The 19,461-nt window shown below is 32.7% G+C and overlaps 2 protein-coding genes across 2 annotated transcripts; one reads left to right on the top strand and one right to left on the bottom strand.

The window, feature by feature from the left end:
- The first annotated feature begins 26 nt into the window (after positions 1-26).
- LOC123679315 (zinc finger protein 64-like) lies at positions 27-13,337 on the top strand. The gene is made up of 2 exons (XM_045616858.1): positions 27-185; positions 11,348-13,337. The coding sequence occupies exons 1-2, from the start codon at positions 139-141 to the stop codon at positions 12,639-12,641; spliced, it is 1,341 nt and encodes a 446-aa protein (XP_045472814.1). The 5' UTR covers positions 27-138; the 3' UTR covers positions 12,642-13,337.
- Positions 13,338-16,847: 3,510 nt separating this feature from the next.
- LOC123678274 (glia maturation factor beta) lies at positions 16,848-18,429 on the bottom strand. Its single transcript, XM_045615242.1, has 3 exons — positions 18,268-18,429; positions 18,115-18,211; positions 16,848-17,867 (listed from the first exon to the last, which is right to left on the bottom strand). The coding sequence occupies exons 1-3, from the start codon at positions 18,268-18,270 to the stop codon at positions 17,545-17,547; spliced, it is 423 nt and encodes a 140-aa protein (XP_045471198.1). The 5' UTR covers positions 18,271-18,429; the 3' UTR covers positions 16,848-17,544.
- Positions 18,430-19,461: the final 1,032 nt, after the last annotated feature.

Genomic DNA, 19,461 nt, shown 5'->3' with positions numbered 1-19,461 from the left:
AAAAATCTGTCGTTTTGTCTGAAAGTTTTTCAGGGAGATACACCTATCTACTTATCTATGGATACACCACTCACAGATTGGATAATATAAAAAGTCTACAGTGTTTACTAATGTTCTTCGAACCTATAAACACATAACATGTATAATAATATTAAAATGAAAGTGAAAAGAAATGAAAAAGATGAGTAAGTACCTCATTGTATATATTTTAGAAATACAAAACATATTTTCTTCAATTGAAGAAGCACCTGATGTGATTAAATTTAAATGGAGAAAGTATACTGCAATTCCTTTGAAGTGGAGAATGTAATGCATGATAAAATAGTGATTTTGAATTATGGAAAATGAAGACCTAACTGAAACTAATGCGTAGTAAAAATTGATTGAAATCCTTCACAATAAATGCCTACATCATACAGTTAATTAACATGGAAAGTTATTATTCTCTTGGAGCTCATTATGACTTCACTTCTTCTTTGTCGAAGTTTGGCTATCATCAAAGCTATGCCTATTCTAGATACTGCAGATCTAAACAATTGGCAATTGTTGCCATTGTACCACTCTCTCAACTTCACTGCTATAGTTTAATAAAAAGATGGGTCGGCACTAAATGGGCCCAATATCTACTGGGTCCATTTAGTCTTTCAAAATGCAAAATTTCTGTGTTTCAATTTTGTTAGTTACCTAACAACATTGTTGTACATTAGAAATTATTCATTTTGCATTTTGTTAGGAGCCTGTGATTATCAGGATGGAAAAGGTTTCAGCTTGAAAAATAAATATGAATTTGAAAGAGTCATTTTAGTTTCATAAAATTACAACATTTTTAATTTAATTTAATTTAAGCAGCATTGAATGCAAATGAAAATTCTGTAAACCAAAGTTTACAGTATACTTTAACATTGGTCATTGAATAGAACAAGGATATTTCATCAAGAGACACTTGCAATCAATATCCAAATAATTAATTATGAACCATTAGGATCTTAACTTGAAATATCATTTAGATTTTTTTTCTATATTGATATTTTTCACTTCAGAAAAATGGTATATTGTGCGACAAGTGGGAAAAGTCCAACTTTTGTTACGAGTGTGGACATGTGTCCACACACGAGTGAGAATAGAATAGAATATATACATATCTTTATTTCTGGGTACTACAACAATAGCAAGAAGAAATAGTGTCAATACAGATATACAATGTATGAGCTACATGTTAATGAATTCATTCATATCATAGGGTTCTAAGTTAATTAACATTTCATATATTGCTTTTTTGAATTTTTTTTCTTTACGTATGTGCAAAGGCAATCTATTGAATATAATTAAACAAGAATAATGGCAGTTTTTCTCAGTCATTGTGAGGTGGTGTTTAGAATATAAATAATGTGGATTTTTACTTTCGTTTCTGCTTGAATCAACATTAATAATGAAAAGTTGTTCATTTTGGAAAAAAAAAATTTAAGCATTCCTGGATGTACACTGCATAAATTGTGAGGATTTTAATATTTCTGAATAAACCTCTACAAGATTCTTTATATTTGAGACCGAATATAATCCTCAGGACCTTCTTCTGAGTTGTGAAGATGTTGATGTTCCTATTAGATCCATAAAAAATTATTCCATATCTCATTCTCGACTCAAAGTTGGCAAAATATACTGTTTTCAATGACGTCTTGCTTAGGTATTTGGATAATATCCTGATGGAATAGCATACTGAATTAAGGTTGTTATTTAGAGTTTCTATATGTTCTTTCCATGTTAGGTGTTCATCAAGTGTTATTCCTAAGAATTTAGTTGTTTTCTGTAGCTTAAAGTTTGATTCTTTGATTTTAATTTCCTCTGGTGTACTCTGCCTTGAATGATGAGTTCTGAAGCACATTATGCTGGTCTTGTCTGCATTAAATTTGAATTTACGAGATTGTAACCACTGTTCCATCTTGACGAAAGTATTTGCTTCGTTGGTCAACAACTTTTGAAAGTTTTCATCCCAGAGCAACAAATTTGAATCATCTGCAAACAATACCATTAGTTGTCCCGTATCAGTTATGCCTGTTAGATCATTAATATACAATAAGAATAGAATGTATCCCAATATACTTCCTTGTGGTATACCCTGTTTTATGTAGTTTACTTCTTTCCTATTTTCTACTATCAATACCCTCTGTTCTCGGTGTGTTTGGTAAGACCTAAACCATTTCGATATCTGTCCTCTTATTCCATATTGCTCCATTATTTCCAACAATACTTCATGAGCTACACTGTCGTATGCCTTTGAGAGATCTAAAAAGAGTCCAAATATGTTAATTTTCTCCTCCATTGTTTCCACGATTTTTTTGATGAACTGGAAAATAGCAGTATTTGTCGATTTGCCCTTGACAAATCCATGTTGGTTTTCACTCAGTATCCAATTTCATTGGTACCAAGCAAGGTGTGGACAAAGTGCCGTGTGGAATAATATTTCTCACAGTATGAGCAATTCATAGTTTTGAAATTGAGTGAGCTATGAAGAATACGTTACTTTCCATAGCAGTTGTAGGAAAAATTCTTATAAATACTCTCAAACAAGAGGGAAATTTGTTTGAGTAAAGTATCTATTAATATTGAAAACTGAGTGTTATGGATATCTCATCAAAAATAGAATTAATGTCTTGTCACTGAAAATTCTTTGACTTTTTTAGTTCTTGTAAGTTTTGTTTTTGAATTATTGTGACCTAGATACAATATGAGCTGGGTTCAGGTTGCCTGGCTCATGATTCCATTGTTGTGTTGTAGTAAAATTTGTTGACTTCATTTACTCGATTTTCAACCAATACTTTCACTATCCAATTACAAATTAGTGGAATAACTCATTTTTCAGCAACACTATCTGAACAGTTATGCAGATGTTCGAACAGTTTAAGGAAAAAGTGCTGGATTCTACGAGGTAGAAAAACCGTGAAGGAGTTAAAGGTCAAAGTATTATTTGCAAGCGATTTGTGAGCAAACCAATAGAAATGTCAATGCCTTATGCACCTCCGAGAAAGAAAATTAGAACAGCATCTGCTTTTGAAATTACTTGAATTGATCTTGTTGGACCCATTATTTCTGGCTTGGATAGTGTTGAATACATATGCAATGTACCAAGGGGTCAATTTGGAACTTGTTGTTTCGTTATCAACTGAAAGTTTTATTTTAACGCTTAGAAGATTCATTGTTAGAAGAGGAAGAGTAACCATAATTGTTTTAAGATAACAATACGAATTTGGTTGGAACAAATAATCTCTTGAGAAGTCTCAATTGGAATGAAATTCATGACTATTCTTTAGTAATCAGATCAAATTGATTTTTAATCCTAAGATTGGCCAGAGAAGTCAAGGAGCTCCTTCACAGAAATTTGGAGAAAACAACTCTTAATTATGAGGAAATGATTACCATTGGTTGTCTTGATATTGATGATAGACTTTGTTAGATAGTTGTTTGGCCTCTTTCCATCATCTATGTAGTTCGGCAAGCATTCGCCTGTCGTCTTCAGTGTGGTGGTCCTAAGAAGGACGATTGTTTGGTTCTGAGAAGAACCCTTTGTCAAAATATGTCTGTCTGGACTTGTACGCATCATACTTTTTTAGAGTTGGTATGAGGGTATCGGGATTTGAAGCCATGTCAGCTCGGTTGTAATCCGTTCAATTCAAATTAATTCAACAGAGTTTATTGGCATTATAAATATATGTAGGGTTTTTATATTGTTCGTCTAGGGCAGTGGTTCCCAAACTTTTTTTTCGTGGACCCCTTCCATAGCTTAACTGGTTTCGGTGAACCCCCGCAATATTTATAGGTGTCTACAACCTTTTTCTAGTTGGAGAATGGCTTGAAAAAACCAAGAAAAGGCTAGTAAAATAAATTCATTAAATAAATAAACACGGATAACATTTTCGTCCATTATGCAAATTCCAAGTAGGTATTACTTGAAAACGTTGAATATTTTGTATTAACATTATAAAATTGGATATTAACAATTTGAGGATGTTATTTACTATCGAACCCAGAAGACTTCTCGTAGACTCCCATAAACCACTTGTGGACCCCCATTTATTCTTCACAACACCCCGGTCCCCCTACGAGTACCCTGTGGACCCCCAGGGGTCCACCTGGACCACTTTGGGAATCACTGGTCTAGGGGTTATACAGAGTGGCCACTTTTTCAATGGGATTGTATTGGTAACTTTTAAACCATAAGAGTTAGAAGGTCGGTCAAACCCAAAGATATTTGGATAAGGGTCAAATCACCTGAAAATCAACTTTGAATGACATTTTATGATATATCGTTTAATTCGGCGTTAAAACTTATTTCGAAAATTGTCATAAAATATGCCGGTCCGTATTGAAAAAAAATGAGGTTGAGGGTGGCCCAGAGAGTACGAAACGTTGGATACGAAATTTGGTTAAGTCAAATTGAGGATAATTTAGTGTCGAATAAAAAATTCCTGTAAGATTTTTTGATAATATTTGAAATAAAGTGGGAAAAAAAGAAAAATTAAAATGACAAAATTTACTTTTCTTATGATATCTCAAAAACCGGCCCTGATAATCTCGATTTGTTTAAACTGCTTGACAATGCTTTTATGAATGCAACTTTTTCTCGATTTGACCGACCTTCTAACTCTTATGGTTTAAAAGTTACCAATACAATCCCATTTAAAAAGTGGCCACCCTGTGTAAAGGCCGCCAGTACTTAACTATTGTTTATTTACACTTCGTACAATCTCAACGTCATTGAATGTACAGCCACTGAACTTTCCTCTATCGAAGTTATTTTATTTCGTCTAATTGTTAATCATCTAATTATTCGAGTAGGTCCGTCTATCTAAAGCTGGGTCTACTCTTTTACGTCGAACCATATGCGTCTCATCTCTCACGTAGAATTATTTTATATTTTTCCGTCTAATCTGTAACGTCGAATGCCACCCTCGTTCGTCTGTATCGTACTCCAGTCTCAGTATTAAGTCTCAAGTACCTCTTCCCCTAACGTCTCCCTATATCCATAAAACTGCATGGTCCACCGTTTTAAGATCGATCGTGTAGTTTTCGTATCGTCAAGTCAGTAGTCATTCAGTTGGGTTGGTTAAGAATTCAGATCCCACATATACATAATACCAATATGCAATGTTTTTGGCTCCAGTATTATTTGATAGCTCCTACAGTAATTGTTTATCTATAAACAAGGTTTTTTTGGCTTTGCTGCCTTTACGCAATGATATGAATATGATACTTATTGCAATGATATACCTAAGTGGGATTAAGGCATATTTACTCTCACCACTGGTCTTTCTAAAGCAGGTAGTAATCTATACGCATTGAGCTTAATATAAGCTACACCTTACTCCCGGTATGCACAGTTGGGATGCGCAATAGTCGAATTTTCAGGATCCGCAGTTTTTGTTCGAGTTCCGACTCCTTTCTAATTTGATGGTGTCGAGGGGTTATCACTGTTATCAGTTGCTCCAACCTGAACAGGGCTCAACTTCCTCAGATTGGATCTTATGATTGGCGCCCAGACTTCCTTGATCTCTAGAGACTGCATACTAATTAGATTCGGAATCATAGCTGCTTTTTTAAATTTCCTCCGTTTCGATGATCCTTCCTTTGATATTATGAAAGCTTGATCCCATTTTATTCTATGGTCTTTATCCCAATGTTGGACTAGCCTGGATTTATCTGTTTTCCCCAGTCGAGCTAGTTTTTGGTGCTCTTTGACTCTTATGTTCAGGAGGGGGTTTGGTCTCCCCAATGTAAGTTCTGCCGCACTTGCATGTTATTTCATATATGCAATTTTTAGTTATTTGATCTTCGTTGGTTTCACTTTCGTTAGGTTAGCCCTGACAGAGTTTTTTGTGTGGAATGCTCTTCTCAAATCATCTCTATTATCAATTCTTCTCACTTTTTCAAATCACCCTTTCAGATATGGGATGACCGTGGTTGAAGGCAATCAGATAGGTACGAAAATCGTGAGATATAGGTACCACATACGGCGTGAATCAAATCAGAACGAATGAAATATCCCATCTTGAAAATTTTGTCATGAATTTGCGAAATTTGCCATAATGTGATCTACAGCTCGCCTTCCAGTTCCAGAGTTCTAATGAACTCCAATATCTGCCCATTCTCATGAGTTGTTTCTCAAGGCGACAATGCCCTGTGAGGAATTCTGTGAGGAGGTGTAGTATATTCTTGCTAAGATCCAGATATTTTTGAGGTGCCCCTACCTATGTATATGTCGAAAGGGATTGAATAAATTATTATTATTATTTCATGGATCTCGCAGTGTCAAAGTTTCGAAGAAACTTTTTGGAATGATCCAAACCAGGAAGATTCCGCCAGAGTGTTCCTCTTTCGGTTTTTTCTTCTCCTGAAACTCTTTCTTGTAGGTACATCTTCCCATACCACAGAAAGATTTCAGGCCCATCGGCCTGGAACCTGGAAGGAATTTGTGCTCCTTTTCTGGCAAGTGTGTTGGCCTCTTCATTCCCTCTAATTCCTGAGTGACCAGGAACCCAGACTAAAATGACCTTGTTATTCTTGCCTATCTCATTGAGTTTTTTTCGGCACTCCAATACCATATTAGAAACACAATATCTCGGCTTGGTGAGGAATACCTAGCGGAATTGATGTTGGTCTCAAAAAGTCAAGTCGAAGATGTCCCAAATTCGATGCTCACTGAAAGCATCTCGAAAACTATAATACCCCCGAGCTCTTTTTTCGAAATAATAAGATATCAGAAAACATATCATAGATATCTTGATTAGTTCTAGGGGTCTTTCTAAAAGAGAAAAAATCTACAAGGACCCCCGAGCTCCTTTTTCGAAATAATAAGATATCAGAAAACAAATCATAGATATCTTGATTCGTTCTGGAGTTCTAGGGTTCTTTCTGAAGACATTTAAGAAACATCACCTTTGCTCTATATCTCTAAAACGGTAATTAATTTCTATGATCTGTTACTAGTATCCTTAGAGTATAGAATATGTTCTAAGCTAGTATCATATAAACCACAGTATAGAAACACACAGTAGTAACACTCTCGATAAAATGAACTGAAATTTTGTTCCAATCGAGAATTCGTGCATTCCTCCCAGCGCAGGAGGAAGTCTTTGGTATCTTCATTCATTTGAGCGGGAATTCAAATGTATATCAGAATTTTCGTAGATATCTTAAGATTTTTAATAAGGAGAATGGCTTTGGAAGTCATTTTTTCAGTATATTTAAAATTCATGTACCAATGGTTAGTATATTTATTTTTACCTATTTTACCATTATCAAGTGCCTACAGATTATCATTTCAATAGTTAACTGTGGTATCACTAAAACATCACAAGAAAAGTCTGCAATAAATAAATAAAAGACTTTGTACAATAATGTTACTCACCTGTTAACATCAGCCGGTATTTGGAAAAAACTAAGTTTTGAATTAATACTGGTGTTTCGACAATTAAACACAATGATTTACTATTTTGAATAAAAGTAATTGAAATCTTAGAATTTCACAATTAACAAGCGAATGTTTACTTGAGAAGAGTAGAGCAGATTATAGGATGTTTTATGGAGGAGGTTTCTCAGGTTTATTAACTTTGTAATAGTCGTATGTGATGATATTTCTGCCACTTCTGTTATCTTTACATAAAGAGGATGACCATATTCAGTTATTGTCCTACATATTGTTTTGTAGATTTTTGTTATCATTTTCATATCAATACCTTGGTCCTTATATGTATGTTAGACAATTGAAATGTTAAGCTCTATTGATAGTTTTTTCAGGCTTGTTTTGTTGATCAAATGGATTTCCCAGGTATTTTATAGCTGGTGAATGTTTAACTTTTTTATGGTTTATGGTAATGGAGGTGTTGAATCTTTTTTTCAATTTAAAATGCAGTGATTTTTCATTTGCAAAAAGAGGAGCATTCAAATTCATATTCATTCACCAAGTAATGGAAATAACAATTAACTGTACATTAAAGTTTCAATATCTTAAACATAGTAGCAATAATATCTAACAAGAATTGTACCATTGGCAAATGGTTTCATACTAGACGTGAACGAATAGTGCACGGACTGGCAGCACTTCAGCCTCTCGATTAGGGCTGGGACTTTTTCGCCTTTTTGTATTCGAATATTCATTCTTAAATTTATTCGAATAATTCATTCAAACAAATATTCATGCTTGATTATATTGCGATCATTTCCACAGTAACGTAATTGGACGTTCGCCAAAGAAAAAAAAAAAGACAAGCTCAGTGAAATGTCATTGAATTTTTCAAAAAGCAGCGCTACGATTCTAGTTCTATTAATAAATAAGAAATTAAAAATTTTATTTATATTTTTATTATACGAACCTCTTTACTCGACGTATTTCGCGAAAGACCACTCGAGTTGCGTTATCGTGACTCGGTGTATAATCAAATATTTTCTATTCTCTTATGATATTATAACTTTTTATTCAATGAATATTAAGTAAATATTCAATGATTATTCAGTTAATACTTATTCGAATATTCCGCTCAAAAAATCTAGCCTCCGATATTGGATTAGATCTTCGTTGATATCTATCAAAAAAATTCATAAATATTTAACAGATTAATTTAACGAACAGGTAATACTGAACACATTTTGCTATTATCTGATGCATAAATGTAAAAACATTCGTTATTCTTGGAAAGTCGGGACTACTTTGGTTTTACCGAAAACATTGTCATATTTTTATAATCAAATTGTCGTTTGGTAAATGCAGAAATTATTTTTATTACATGACAACGTACAAAATACAATAGATCCTTGAATAGACGAAGTAAAACCTTCGCTGGGACAAAACGATCTACATAGACCCATTACAGGTCTCCAGTAAGATGTCTATAAACCAGGTGTATGGAGGTATGGACTGATTAGCTTTTGTTTTGCCAATTTTGAGAATATTAGTTAAGCTTCGTTATGTCAACGGTAGGTAGCGCTATCAACAAATTAAGATTCTTGTTATTTATTATTTATGAGTTTTGTGCCATTATGTACCTATATATGTATATCTTGCATTATAGTTATGATTTATGGAAGCAATTCTTGTAATTGAAATACCAATAAACTCTCTCTCTCTATTTTAAATATTTGAATTCATTCCAGTAAACGTTTCTTTTTTGTTTCACGACTTTGCTCGATCTTACTCGGTTACACATCGCTTTTGATTGGTCAGTATCGGGTTTTAATTAATGTATCCAAATAAAATCACGAACTAAAACTAATATTTTCAATTTGGTCGAATGTCCTTGCATTCAAAATTTGAGGAGCATACACCATGTTTTTAGACATCTTAGTCTCCAGGTACAAAAAGAATGATCAAGCGGATTGTGAGAACAAATCCGTCAAGAATACACTTCGTGTATTCTTGATGTGTGTACAGTGCATCCCATTTTGGATAAGACAGCCAGGTTTCTCGCTCGTTATATAAGATAGAGCCTTGCGGTTTTCACGTTTCTGTCCTACATTTTCGTGAAACACAAGTTGGTCTAATCAGATTTTGCATAACTGTTTCCGTTCAAGAGATACAGGGTAATTTTGGAAATTGATACTTTTCGGACCCCTCCTTTATCTCCGAAGTTATTAGAAATAATGCTGAGCTAAAAACAACGTCTGAATCAGAATTCTGCGTAGAATAAACTTATAATAATAATCCAGTGGCGTATTTAACACAAGATCTTGGAGGCCAATTCACAGGTTCAAAACGTGAAATTAGGCGGTCACCAAACGTGTCTTTCAATAAATCGATTGTGGCACGAGCTGTGTGACATGTTGCACCGTCTTGTTGGAACCACAGCTCCTGGACATCATGGTTGTTCAATTCAGGAATGAAAAAGTTAGTAATCATGGCTCTATACCGATCACCATTCACTGTAATGTTCTGGCCATCATCGTTTTTGAAGAAGTATGGACCAATGATTCCACCAGCCCATGAAGCGCACCAAACAGTCAGTTTTTCTGGATGTAACGGTGTTTCGACATACACTTGAGGATTAGCTTCACTCCAAATGCGGCAGTTTTGTTTGTTAACGTAGCCATTCAACCAGAAGTGCGCTTCATCGCTAAACAAAATAAAATGGACGTAGTGCGCGATACGTATTCCGCACAGAACCATTATTTTCGAAATAAAATTGCACTATTTGCAAGCGTTGTTCAGGCGTGAGTCTATTCATGATGAATTGCCAAACCAAACTGAGAATAAATCACTTGACAGCTGTTAAAGAGGTCGCCATCTTGAACAGTAATGCCAACAAGTTATATACCTAGAAAAAAAAACACCCATTATTAGAATGTGAATCTAATATATTTATTATAACTCTTATTGCTAAATTCATATGTTAGAATCTTATATTTTCATATTTTTTCGTTGATAAAATCACAATTCTATTCATGTTCCTTTGGGTGAATACCAGTTTCTACTATTAAATGAAAAATTTCAATTCAATTGTATCTATCAATTTCAATTATGTAATTTCAATATTAATAAAACGACTTGTCCATAGTAGATTACAAAACCTTGTTCTAATTATTCCTGAATAGTAGGTTAAGTGATCATTCAAACTTTCATTCTTAAATTCACAAATGATTAATTACTCAACTAACTACTCATCACCATTGAATATTTATGAATAGTAACGAATATTCATAAATATCTTAGTTGGATATTTATGAATATTCGTTACTCACTGAATAATCAGTGAATACTCAACTATTTACTGAATCACTAATTCACTAATCAGTGAATACTAAACTATTAACTGATTATTCATGAATAGAAAAGTAGTCATTGATTATTCGACTATTCAGTGAACACTCGACTATTCAGTGAATATTCATTGAATAATGCAAAATGTAATTATTCGAATAATCATTCAATGAATATTCAAATCATTCATTCATGATTTCCAGCCCTAATCTCGAAACAATCTATTCGTTGAATATGTCCGTTTTTTTCGTGCATTATATTCAATATAAAGTTCTGAGAAACAAATACATTCTGCAGAGCAATATTGAAGCATGTGGGGAATATCTCATCACCATGGATATGAAGAAGTAGAATTAAGTTTTTGTCAAATATAATAAAGAGTATGTTAAAGTTCCCTAATATTTTTATTGTTTTTCATCCCAAATACAACATTGAGTGTAACGTTATATGAGACATTTTTTTGTACTGGAGTGTATGTTGCGATACGAATTTAGCAATATCTGACAAGGTTGAATTCAGATTGCGCGGCCGCAAAATTAATAAAAATCAATATCATAATTGAATACAATGATATTATTATGATCACTATTTTATTTGTTTCAGAACTGTAGGGTGCACCGAGTTCGAAGAGCGCATCAAGTTTTGTTCAGAAAAAATTGAAGATGTTAATATTTCCGAACAATTCATTGATGAAAATGGAATTCATGAGAGGACAGTTTACTTAGAATATGTTAATGAAAATGACTTGAGACAATCAGCCAAACACAATGACTTTCTTGATGATTCTTCAAAAACAAAAGAATTATCTCAATTTTGTGAAGAATCTTCTCATTCAAATAGGAAGCAACATAAGTGTCACCTGTGTGATTATGCTACACATGAGAAAGTGAAACTCAAACAACATATAGATGGTGTTCATTTGAATTTGAAGGAATATAAGTGTCACCTGTGTGATTATGCTACACATGAGAAAGTGAAACTCAAACAACATATAGATGGTGTTCATTTGAATTTGAAGGAATATAAGTGTCACCTGTGTGATTATGCTGCAACTCAGAAAAATAGTCTCAAACTTCATATAGATGGTGTTCATTTGAATTTGAAAGAACATAAGTGCCACCTTTGTGATTATGCTGCAACTCAGAAGAATAGCCTCAAATATCATATAGATGCTGTTCATTTGAATTTGAAGAAATATAAGTGTCACCTTTGTGATTATGGTGCATATTTGAAAGTGAATATGAGAAATCATATAGATGCTGTTCATTTGAATTTGAAGAAACATAAGTGTCACCTGTGTGATTATGCTGCAACTCAGGAAAATAGTCTCAAATTTCATATAGATGCTGTTCATTTAAATTTGAAAGAACATAAGTGTCACCTGTGTGATTATGCTGCAACTCTTAAAAGTAGTCTGAAACGTCATATAGATTCATTTCATTTAAATTTGAAAGAACATAAGTGTCACCTGTGTGATTATGCTGCAACTGTTAAAAGTAGTCTCAAACGTCATATAGATTCATTTCATTTCAATTTGAAAAAACATAAGTGTCACCTGTGTGATTATGCTTCAACTCAGAAAAATAGTCTCAAACGTCATATAGATTCATTCCATTTGAATTTGAAAGAACATAAGTGCCACCTTTGTGATTATGCTGCAACTCAGAAAAATAATCTCAAACGTCATATAGATTCATTTCATAAGTGTCAGCTGTGTGATTATGTTACAACTTTGAAAGGAAATCTCAATAAACATATATATTCAGTTCATTCGAAAAGATATAATTGTCGCCTATGTGAGTTCGTTACAAATAAGATAATAGTATTGAAACAACATATACATTCAATTCATTTCTATGAACATAATTACGCTAAAAATCCAGAAAATAATATATAGATTATGTTCATCTGAATTAGATGCAAGATTATACATGTGATCTCTGTGATTTTTTTTTTTTTTTTTCAAATTATAAAGGTATTTCCAAATGACGTATAGATTGTGTTCATGTATAATTGAAGCAACACACGTGATTATGCTCAGTCTGTATAAATTTTTTCCAATTTTTTTCCAATGACTCAAACGTCATATTGTATATTAGTCTCAATTGAAGGAGAGGCTGGAGAGATCATTTAGATAGGATGGCTGAAGATCGGATAGCCAAAATTGTAAAGGAATGTGTACCAAACACGAGAGACCACCGAAGAGATTGTACGAAAGCTGGAACTCAGCCTCCCAAGAGAGACCAAGGAGTTGCTACAAAACAGGACCATGTCCTAGAAAACGAGGAAAAAAAGAAGAAGTCCAATTTGAATAAGGTTTTTTATTATTAGTATTATTACTAATTTCAGCATTAGGCAGAATCTGAATTCGATGAGAATACTGAGTCTTCTGAGTTCTGACTAAAGTGTTACAAGTTTAAATTACATGTTTGAAATATTCTTTTTGTGGCAATTAGAAGTTAAGTTTATAACAATTGAAATATATACAGTTTCTTAGTATTATAAAGTGTTCAATAATATGATAAGCACACATTTGATGAATTCAAGGCTTCAATTGTTTTCAATATAAAATAATTTAATGCTGAGGTTTTTACAGCTGGATTGTTTAACAGAGCTGGAAAATTCCAGGCTTTTTAACCAGGCTCTAGTAGGTTTTTCACCTGACCTTTCGCCTACTACTCTGGTAAACAGTTTTTCAGGTTTCTAGGTCGTAGATTTACAATTTATGTTTCTCATGTTCAATTTTCAAATTCTCGATGGAATTTCTCACAGAGGGTAGAAATTTGGGACCTCTTTACTAGAATCTGATCCACAAGCTTCGATGGAATATTGTCCGTTATAAAATTTTTGTCAGTCAAATTTTCAGCACTATTTTAAAACTTTGGCACAAATTCTTTTATTCTCCTGAAAATGGCTCAAAGAGGACACGATGAATCAGAAGAAAGCCTGAATAAAGGAAATTTTTTTGGAGTCGATTCCTTTGCAAAACGTGATCCTTTATTTAAAAAAAAACTGAATGAAATTGGAATGAAATGCAAAATATATTTACTCCAGTATACATAATGAATTAATAGAAATACTGGAAAATGAGGTAATGAAAAATATAAGGAATGAAGTCAATGAGGCCTGATTTTATGCAGTTTTGGCGGACGAAACTAAGGATTTGTCCAAAAAGGAACAAGTTTCTATCTTTATTAGGTACCTGAAAAATTCTGAAATAAAAGAAACTTTCATGCAGAAAACCTGAATGCTGAATCACTCACATTCATAATTGAAGATACTCTTTTGGCATTTTCGCGCCCCGGCAAAATAAAATTTCACCGCCCTGCTTTGCCTAATTTATCAGAATTTTCTTTGAAGGAGCCTGTGTTATTTCCCTACGACACTATAAGTCTATAGTAAGAAGACGTAGTTCTTAAAGGTGCTTTTTAGTACCTATTTATATTGGCTCTTGGTAATTTTATTATTTTACTAAAAAGAGTGATATTTTCACTAAGAAAACATTCTTGTGTCAAAAAATATGTCTTGTTTCATTAACTAACTACGCCCCTAAAATTTGGCGCCCCGACAAAATGCCGGTCCGCATTTTTCCGTTTTCTATGTGACTAGCGCAACCAGTTGCTCCAATCCGTTAGGAAACGGAGACGCGCGAGACAACTCCGTTCTCTATATGGCTAGCGAAACTCGCTATTATTATTAATACAAAAGAGTTTAGGCAATGCCTGTAAACTCAAAAAAAAATGCATATATGCATACAATATTGAAACAAACAACAAAAAGTAAAAAAAAAGTTGCATTCGAAGAGAAAGAATGAAAACTTTAAAGAAATTCACACACGATGTAACCAATCGTCATAACCGTTTTTGAACGCGTTGACAGTCACTGAATCAACCACTGATGAAGGCAAACTGTTTTAAGTATCAAACATCCGGATCACCAAAAAATGCTGCCTCTGCACGGTTCTGAAATTCTCCTTCAGCTTATAGCGTGACCACGTAGTCTCCGGTCAGTATTCATATCGAACAAATGGTTCAGATTAACACCCAAAGAGTTATGTAGGGCGGCGTTTCGAGTTTGATCGACAAAAATTACATGTGTAGAAATTCTAAGTACCAAATGAGATTTGATTCTGTCAGCAACAACAGAAAGGAATACCGACGAATTTAATTAACATCAAAAACCATCAAAGGCGCCGCATTATGCATTATACTTATAAATATCCAGATGTGGCGTGATCCCTTCATAGTGCTGTTTACGAATTATTGACGCTAAATAAAACACATGCACTCATCAGGATTGTCGGCGTTCGCTTTACACGTTGCCGAATTTTATTGCCACTTGGGATTCCGGTTTATTTTCTTTTCAATTCCCTAATCAGAGTGTTGATTCCTCAGAATGGAATGCAAAATATAAGAAAACGATACCATTTCATAACTTTCAACTGACCCTTATTTAGAAATATAAGAAGTTCTATTATTTCATAGCACTTTCCATTATTTCATAATATTCTTCATTGTGTATATCAAACTAACTAGTGTTGGACGTGGGCTCATTATAATAAATAATGGTTCATTCGCATCATCCGACTGTTTTACTCGATAACCTTAAACAAAAAAAAAACAAATTTTCAAACTTTTTCTAAAATCGAAACTGAGCTAGAAACCTGAAAGTGCAGGGCACATTCTAGAGGGGCGGCATGATCTACTTTTTCTGGGAAATCTGGATTACTGGAAGAACGAATTAAATTTTTTTTTGATTTAAATGAATTTCACTTATGATTGTTTCTATCAAATTCATTAATCGTTGCATCGTGAATATCTGTAATATCTATTCGAATTTGAAATAATTGTTCATTCGCATCATCCGATTGTTTAATTTAATCATATCAAAGAAAAAAACGAATGTTCCAGCGTTATACACCGTGTCCGTAAAGTATGGAACAAATTCATTTTTAGCTAAACAGATCATTTCAAGAAATAATCCTGAAACACATCGATTTCTTTATTTTTATTTCAATTTACCCTATTTTAAAATAATAATCTAATATACAGGGTGAATTACATTCGAGTAATGACGTCACCGTCATTTTTTTTAACTGGAACACCCTCATTTTGTCTCAATTTTCTGATTACTCTAGCTGAGCTGATTCCAAAAATGTATCACATGTTGATTCCAATTGGAACAGGGTGGACCAAAATACAATAGTTTTGTGTGTGCACATAAACTAACGCGTAACATTCTTTATTAGTGTTAAATTAACAATATTATCAATAATACTTACTGTCTAGCGGCAATTGGTTTGAATGTAACACCCTGTAGCTTGTTACATTTTTAGATACAAAAAAGTTTAAAAATAAGAAATAATTTCTTTCATATTCTGTCTGCAAGACCACAACTACCAAACATGTTTGGAAACAGCCAATTTTTTTTAATATAAGAATGTAACAAACTACAGGGTGTTACATTCAAACCAATTGCCGCTAGACAATAAGTATTTTTGATAATATTGTTAATTTAACTAATAAAGAATGTTATGCGTTACTTTATGAGCACACACAAAACTTTTGTATTTTTGTCCACCCTGTACCAATTGGAATCAACATGTGATACATTTTTGGAATTTCTTGTATAACCGGAAGCGCCGGAAATATTTTAGCTGAATAGGGCATCGTGAACAATGTCATATTCCGAATTTTTAGATTTCAAATAGGGCCCGTTCTTCAGAAACGTCTAATAGGCAGTCGAACTTGAAACATCCTGTATATTACAGGGGTCCACCAAAACCAGTAAATCTTTGAAAGTATTGACGTCAGAAGATTGAATTAGGTATTTTGTGAAAAAATTAAATGAATACTAATTTTAAACAGCGCGCAAAATCACTAGACTTCACGTCAGTTTTTTTTTAATTTTCTCATCCATTTCACTTCTGGGTTGAATTTAACATTAGCAAGTTTCAACATATTTTTCAATATAAAAGGAATCAACAATTCTAATAGATAAAATAATATTGAGCTGATTGTTCCTCTTCAGGATTTTTGTTTTACAAAAAAACACAAACATTTTTAGGAATAGATTGATTGATGGAATAAAATGACGAGACATGTTAATTTTCTCCAACTTTCTTCAAATTGTTATAATCTAAAATAGTTATAATTTAAACACCTGTATAAAACATTACTTATTTATAATACACCAAAATTGTAGGGATTCAACAATGTGGTTTTCATGATCAATTATTATACATACTATATGGTATATATGGATAATATTTGGTGGCAGTTCAGGTGATTAAAGTTCTATATCAACATATGAATATCACAAAATTTGGTCTATGATGATAGGAATGAAGAACTTTGATTTAAGAAAAACAATATTGGAAAAAAAATTGGTACAATTATTTGTAATCAATATTGATCGCCATTAAATCTCCCATTATTGTGAAAACCTATACTACGGCAAGAAAAAATAATTGCAAAAAATGAAACAGTGCATTAAAATAACCAATATCAAGTAATAATATGCTCATACAATATTACTTATACCATATTCAAGCAGTTTTATAAGATCTGATTGTTGATGAAGATGTTCTATTGACATTTATAGCTTCTTTCAGAATAATTAATATGCCTAGTGATATTTTACAGAAATTAATTATTTGGAATGTAATTTACCAGTGTTATGGTGTCTACATATTTACATGTTATATTATATTAATGTATATATTATTCTATAAAGATTCAAAAATTTATTATTCTTTTAATTTTGTACTTATTATATATTTTAATGATCAAGTTTTTTTGTCAGTTTCCTAGTTTACCAAGAAGCCATTCTTCTGTTAATTCTTCTAATTCTCTTATTTCATATGTTTTAGTTAGATCTGCAGTTCGCTGAAGTGCTATTTTCGAAGCTGCATATAACATTTGCAATTCAGCATGACTGTCCCTTGGTGTAAAGTAAATGAAACATAGGGGAAATGATACTCTACCATCTTCATGTACTCTGCGATATGAAAGGACTATATAACGTGGCTGATGACTCTGCAGAGTTTCTTGCAACTCTTCGATTGTAATATTTTCCAATTTTTCGTCTATTATGATAAGCTGTTTCTCTCTATCGACTTTTACTGTGAAAAAATGGAAAAATACTTATCATAACTTAAGAAAAGCAAAAATGTATATTATTTCATGGAGAAACCTGAAAAATTTGTATGACAGCTAAAGAATATATTAACTACTGTGCAGAAAACTTATATGTCAAAGACTGGAATCTAATGCTGTCTATTATTCCATATAAGATTCTTTGAAACAAGATAAGTATTACAAATTTTTCTCTCATTTCAACAACATCTGTAAACTGTTATCAGAACTTACAAATGAGGGCGGATGTATCTTCATCCTTTCTAAATCTGAATTCTTTCAATGCTTGACGGACTTCTTCCGTTATTCCGCAAATATTCACATTCCCAGACTGAAATATGGTAAATAAATGAGTAAACAAATGAAAACCAGAATAAGGCTGCTTACCATCCTAAAATATTCAACAGTTAATCGATTGTATCATAAAGTGAAGATCAATATTTTGTTTTAAACGTATTTAAAAAATTTTTTTTCGACTAGACTGCTGCAAAGCAGATAAATGTTGATTTGAATCATAGACATACAATAATAATCTTCAATAATAATAATGTTATTCTATGATACCATTCATTATGAAATTTTTACGTTGTCATAGATTTCTTGGTCTTTGTAATTTTTTTAGTCACAGACAATAGAGAGTTATTGCAACGCACAAATAAGCGATCTTTTATTAAAGGATACTCTATCGTGAACGTTAAAAGTGAACTACAGTCCATTCAAGAATTATTAATCTCGAAGTAGGCCATGAACGTCTAGTCGCGGCTTTATTTCTGGTTATAAAAATACCACTAAAAATTGCTATGGTTCATCATAGAAATAACCAGTTTAAATTATTTTCATCATTTTTGTATCCGAAAGATCCTGAATTTTCAAAATTACGATTATTACGAAGGGACGCATACAGTCATGATTTGAAATTCAGATTATATAACGTAACAATATAGTGAAATGCTATCTCATTTCAAGGAAATCCAATGAAGAGATATCTATTCATTTAAGAGTCGCCCATGAAAGATCCCATTGAAGATCATTAAAAATATGCATATTCCTTTTCACCAAAGGCTCTTCGAAAATTGTTGCATTACTGATGGACACTGGATACCAACCTGCTTGGCTTGCAAAATTCTTATCAAATAACTCTTATGGATCATTTTAACTGTGGTGTCTAAACTGGTGAAGAAAACAGAAAAACTGGTCGATAAATTTAAGGGTGTTCAATACCTTGTTCATACCACTGCTATTTCAGTGCTAATTTCAGTGCATTCCAATTCCAAAGTACATAGTGTAGCTTAGTGAATGGGAGAGCCATATCATAATAAGACAGAAATAAAATTCAAAGAATCCATTTAGTATATGAAAAATTATGACATCACAATTGTACTGTAACTTTCAAAATTGGAACCAATTTATCAGCCGATGTGTAAATTACTTTCTAAAGTCACTATTTATTAAATCTGTACATGACTTGAATGATTGATTAAACTTGTATGAAAAATATAGATACTATTTGTACTCGAGTTTTCTGTTTTTTATTGAAATACTTTTATACTAGTTTCTATTAAATTGCATAAATTATTTTGC

This window comes from Harmonia axyridis, chromosome 4 (assembly GCF_914767665.1).
Source record: "Harmonia axyridis chromosome 4, icHarAxyr1.1, whole genome shotgun sequence".
NCBI lineage: Eukaryota > Metazoa > Arthropoda > Insecta > Coleoptera > Coccinellidae > Harmonia > Harmonia axyridis.
This window is presented reverse-complemented; position numbering and strand designations above follow the sequence as displayed.

What these genes read in the sequence shown, in the direction of transcription:
- LOC123679315 (XM_045616858.1), top strand. Translation starts at nt 139, where the DNA reads ATGTATAATAATATTAAAATGAAAGTGAAAAGAAATGAAAAAGATGA. An exon ending in AAAAGAAATGAAAAAGATGA is followed by an intron (nt 186 to 11,347) that starts GTAAGTACCTCA and finishes TATTTGTTTCAG; the next exon opens with AACTGTAGGGTGCACCGAGT.
- LOC123678274 (XM_045615242.1), bottom strand. An exon ending in AGATACATCCGCCCTCATTT is followed by an intron (nt 17,868 to 18,114) that starts GTAAGTTCTGAT and finishes ATTTTTTCACAG; the next exon opens with TAAAAGTCGATAGAGAGAAA.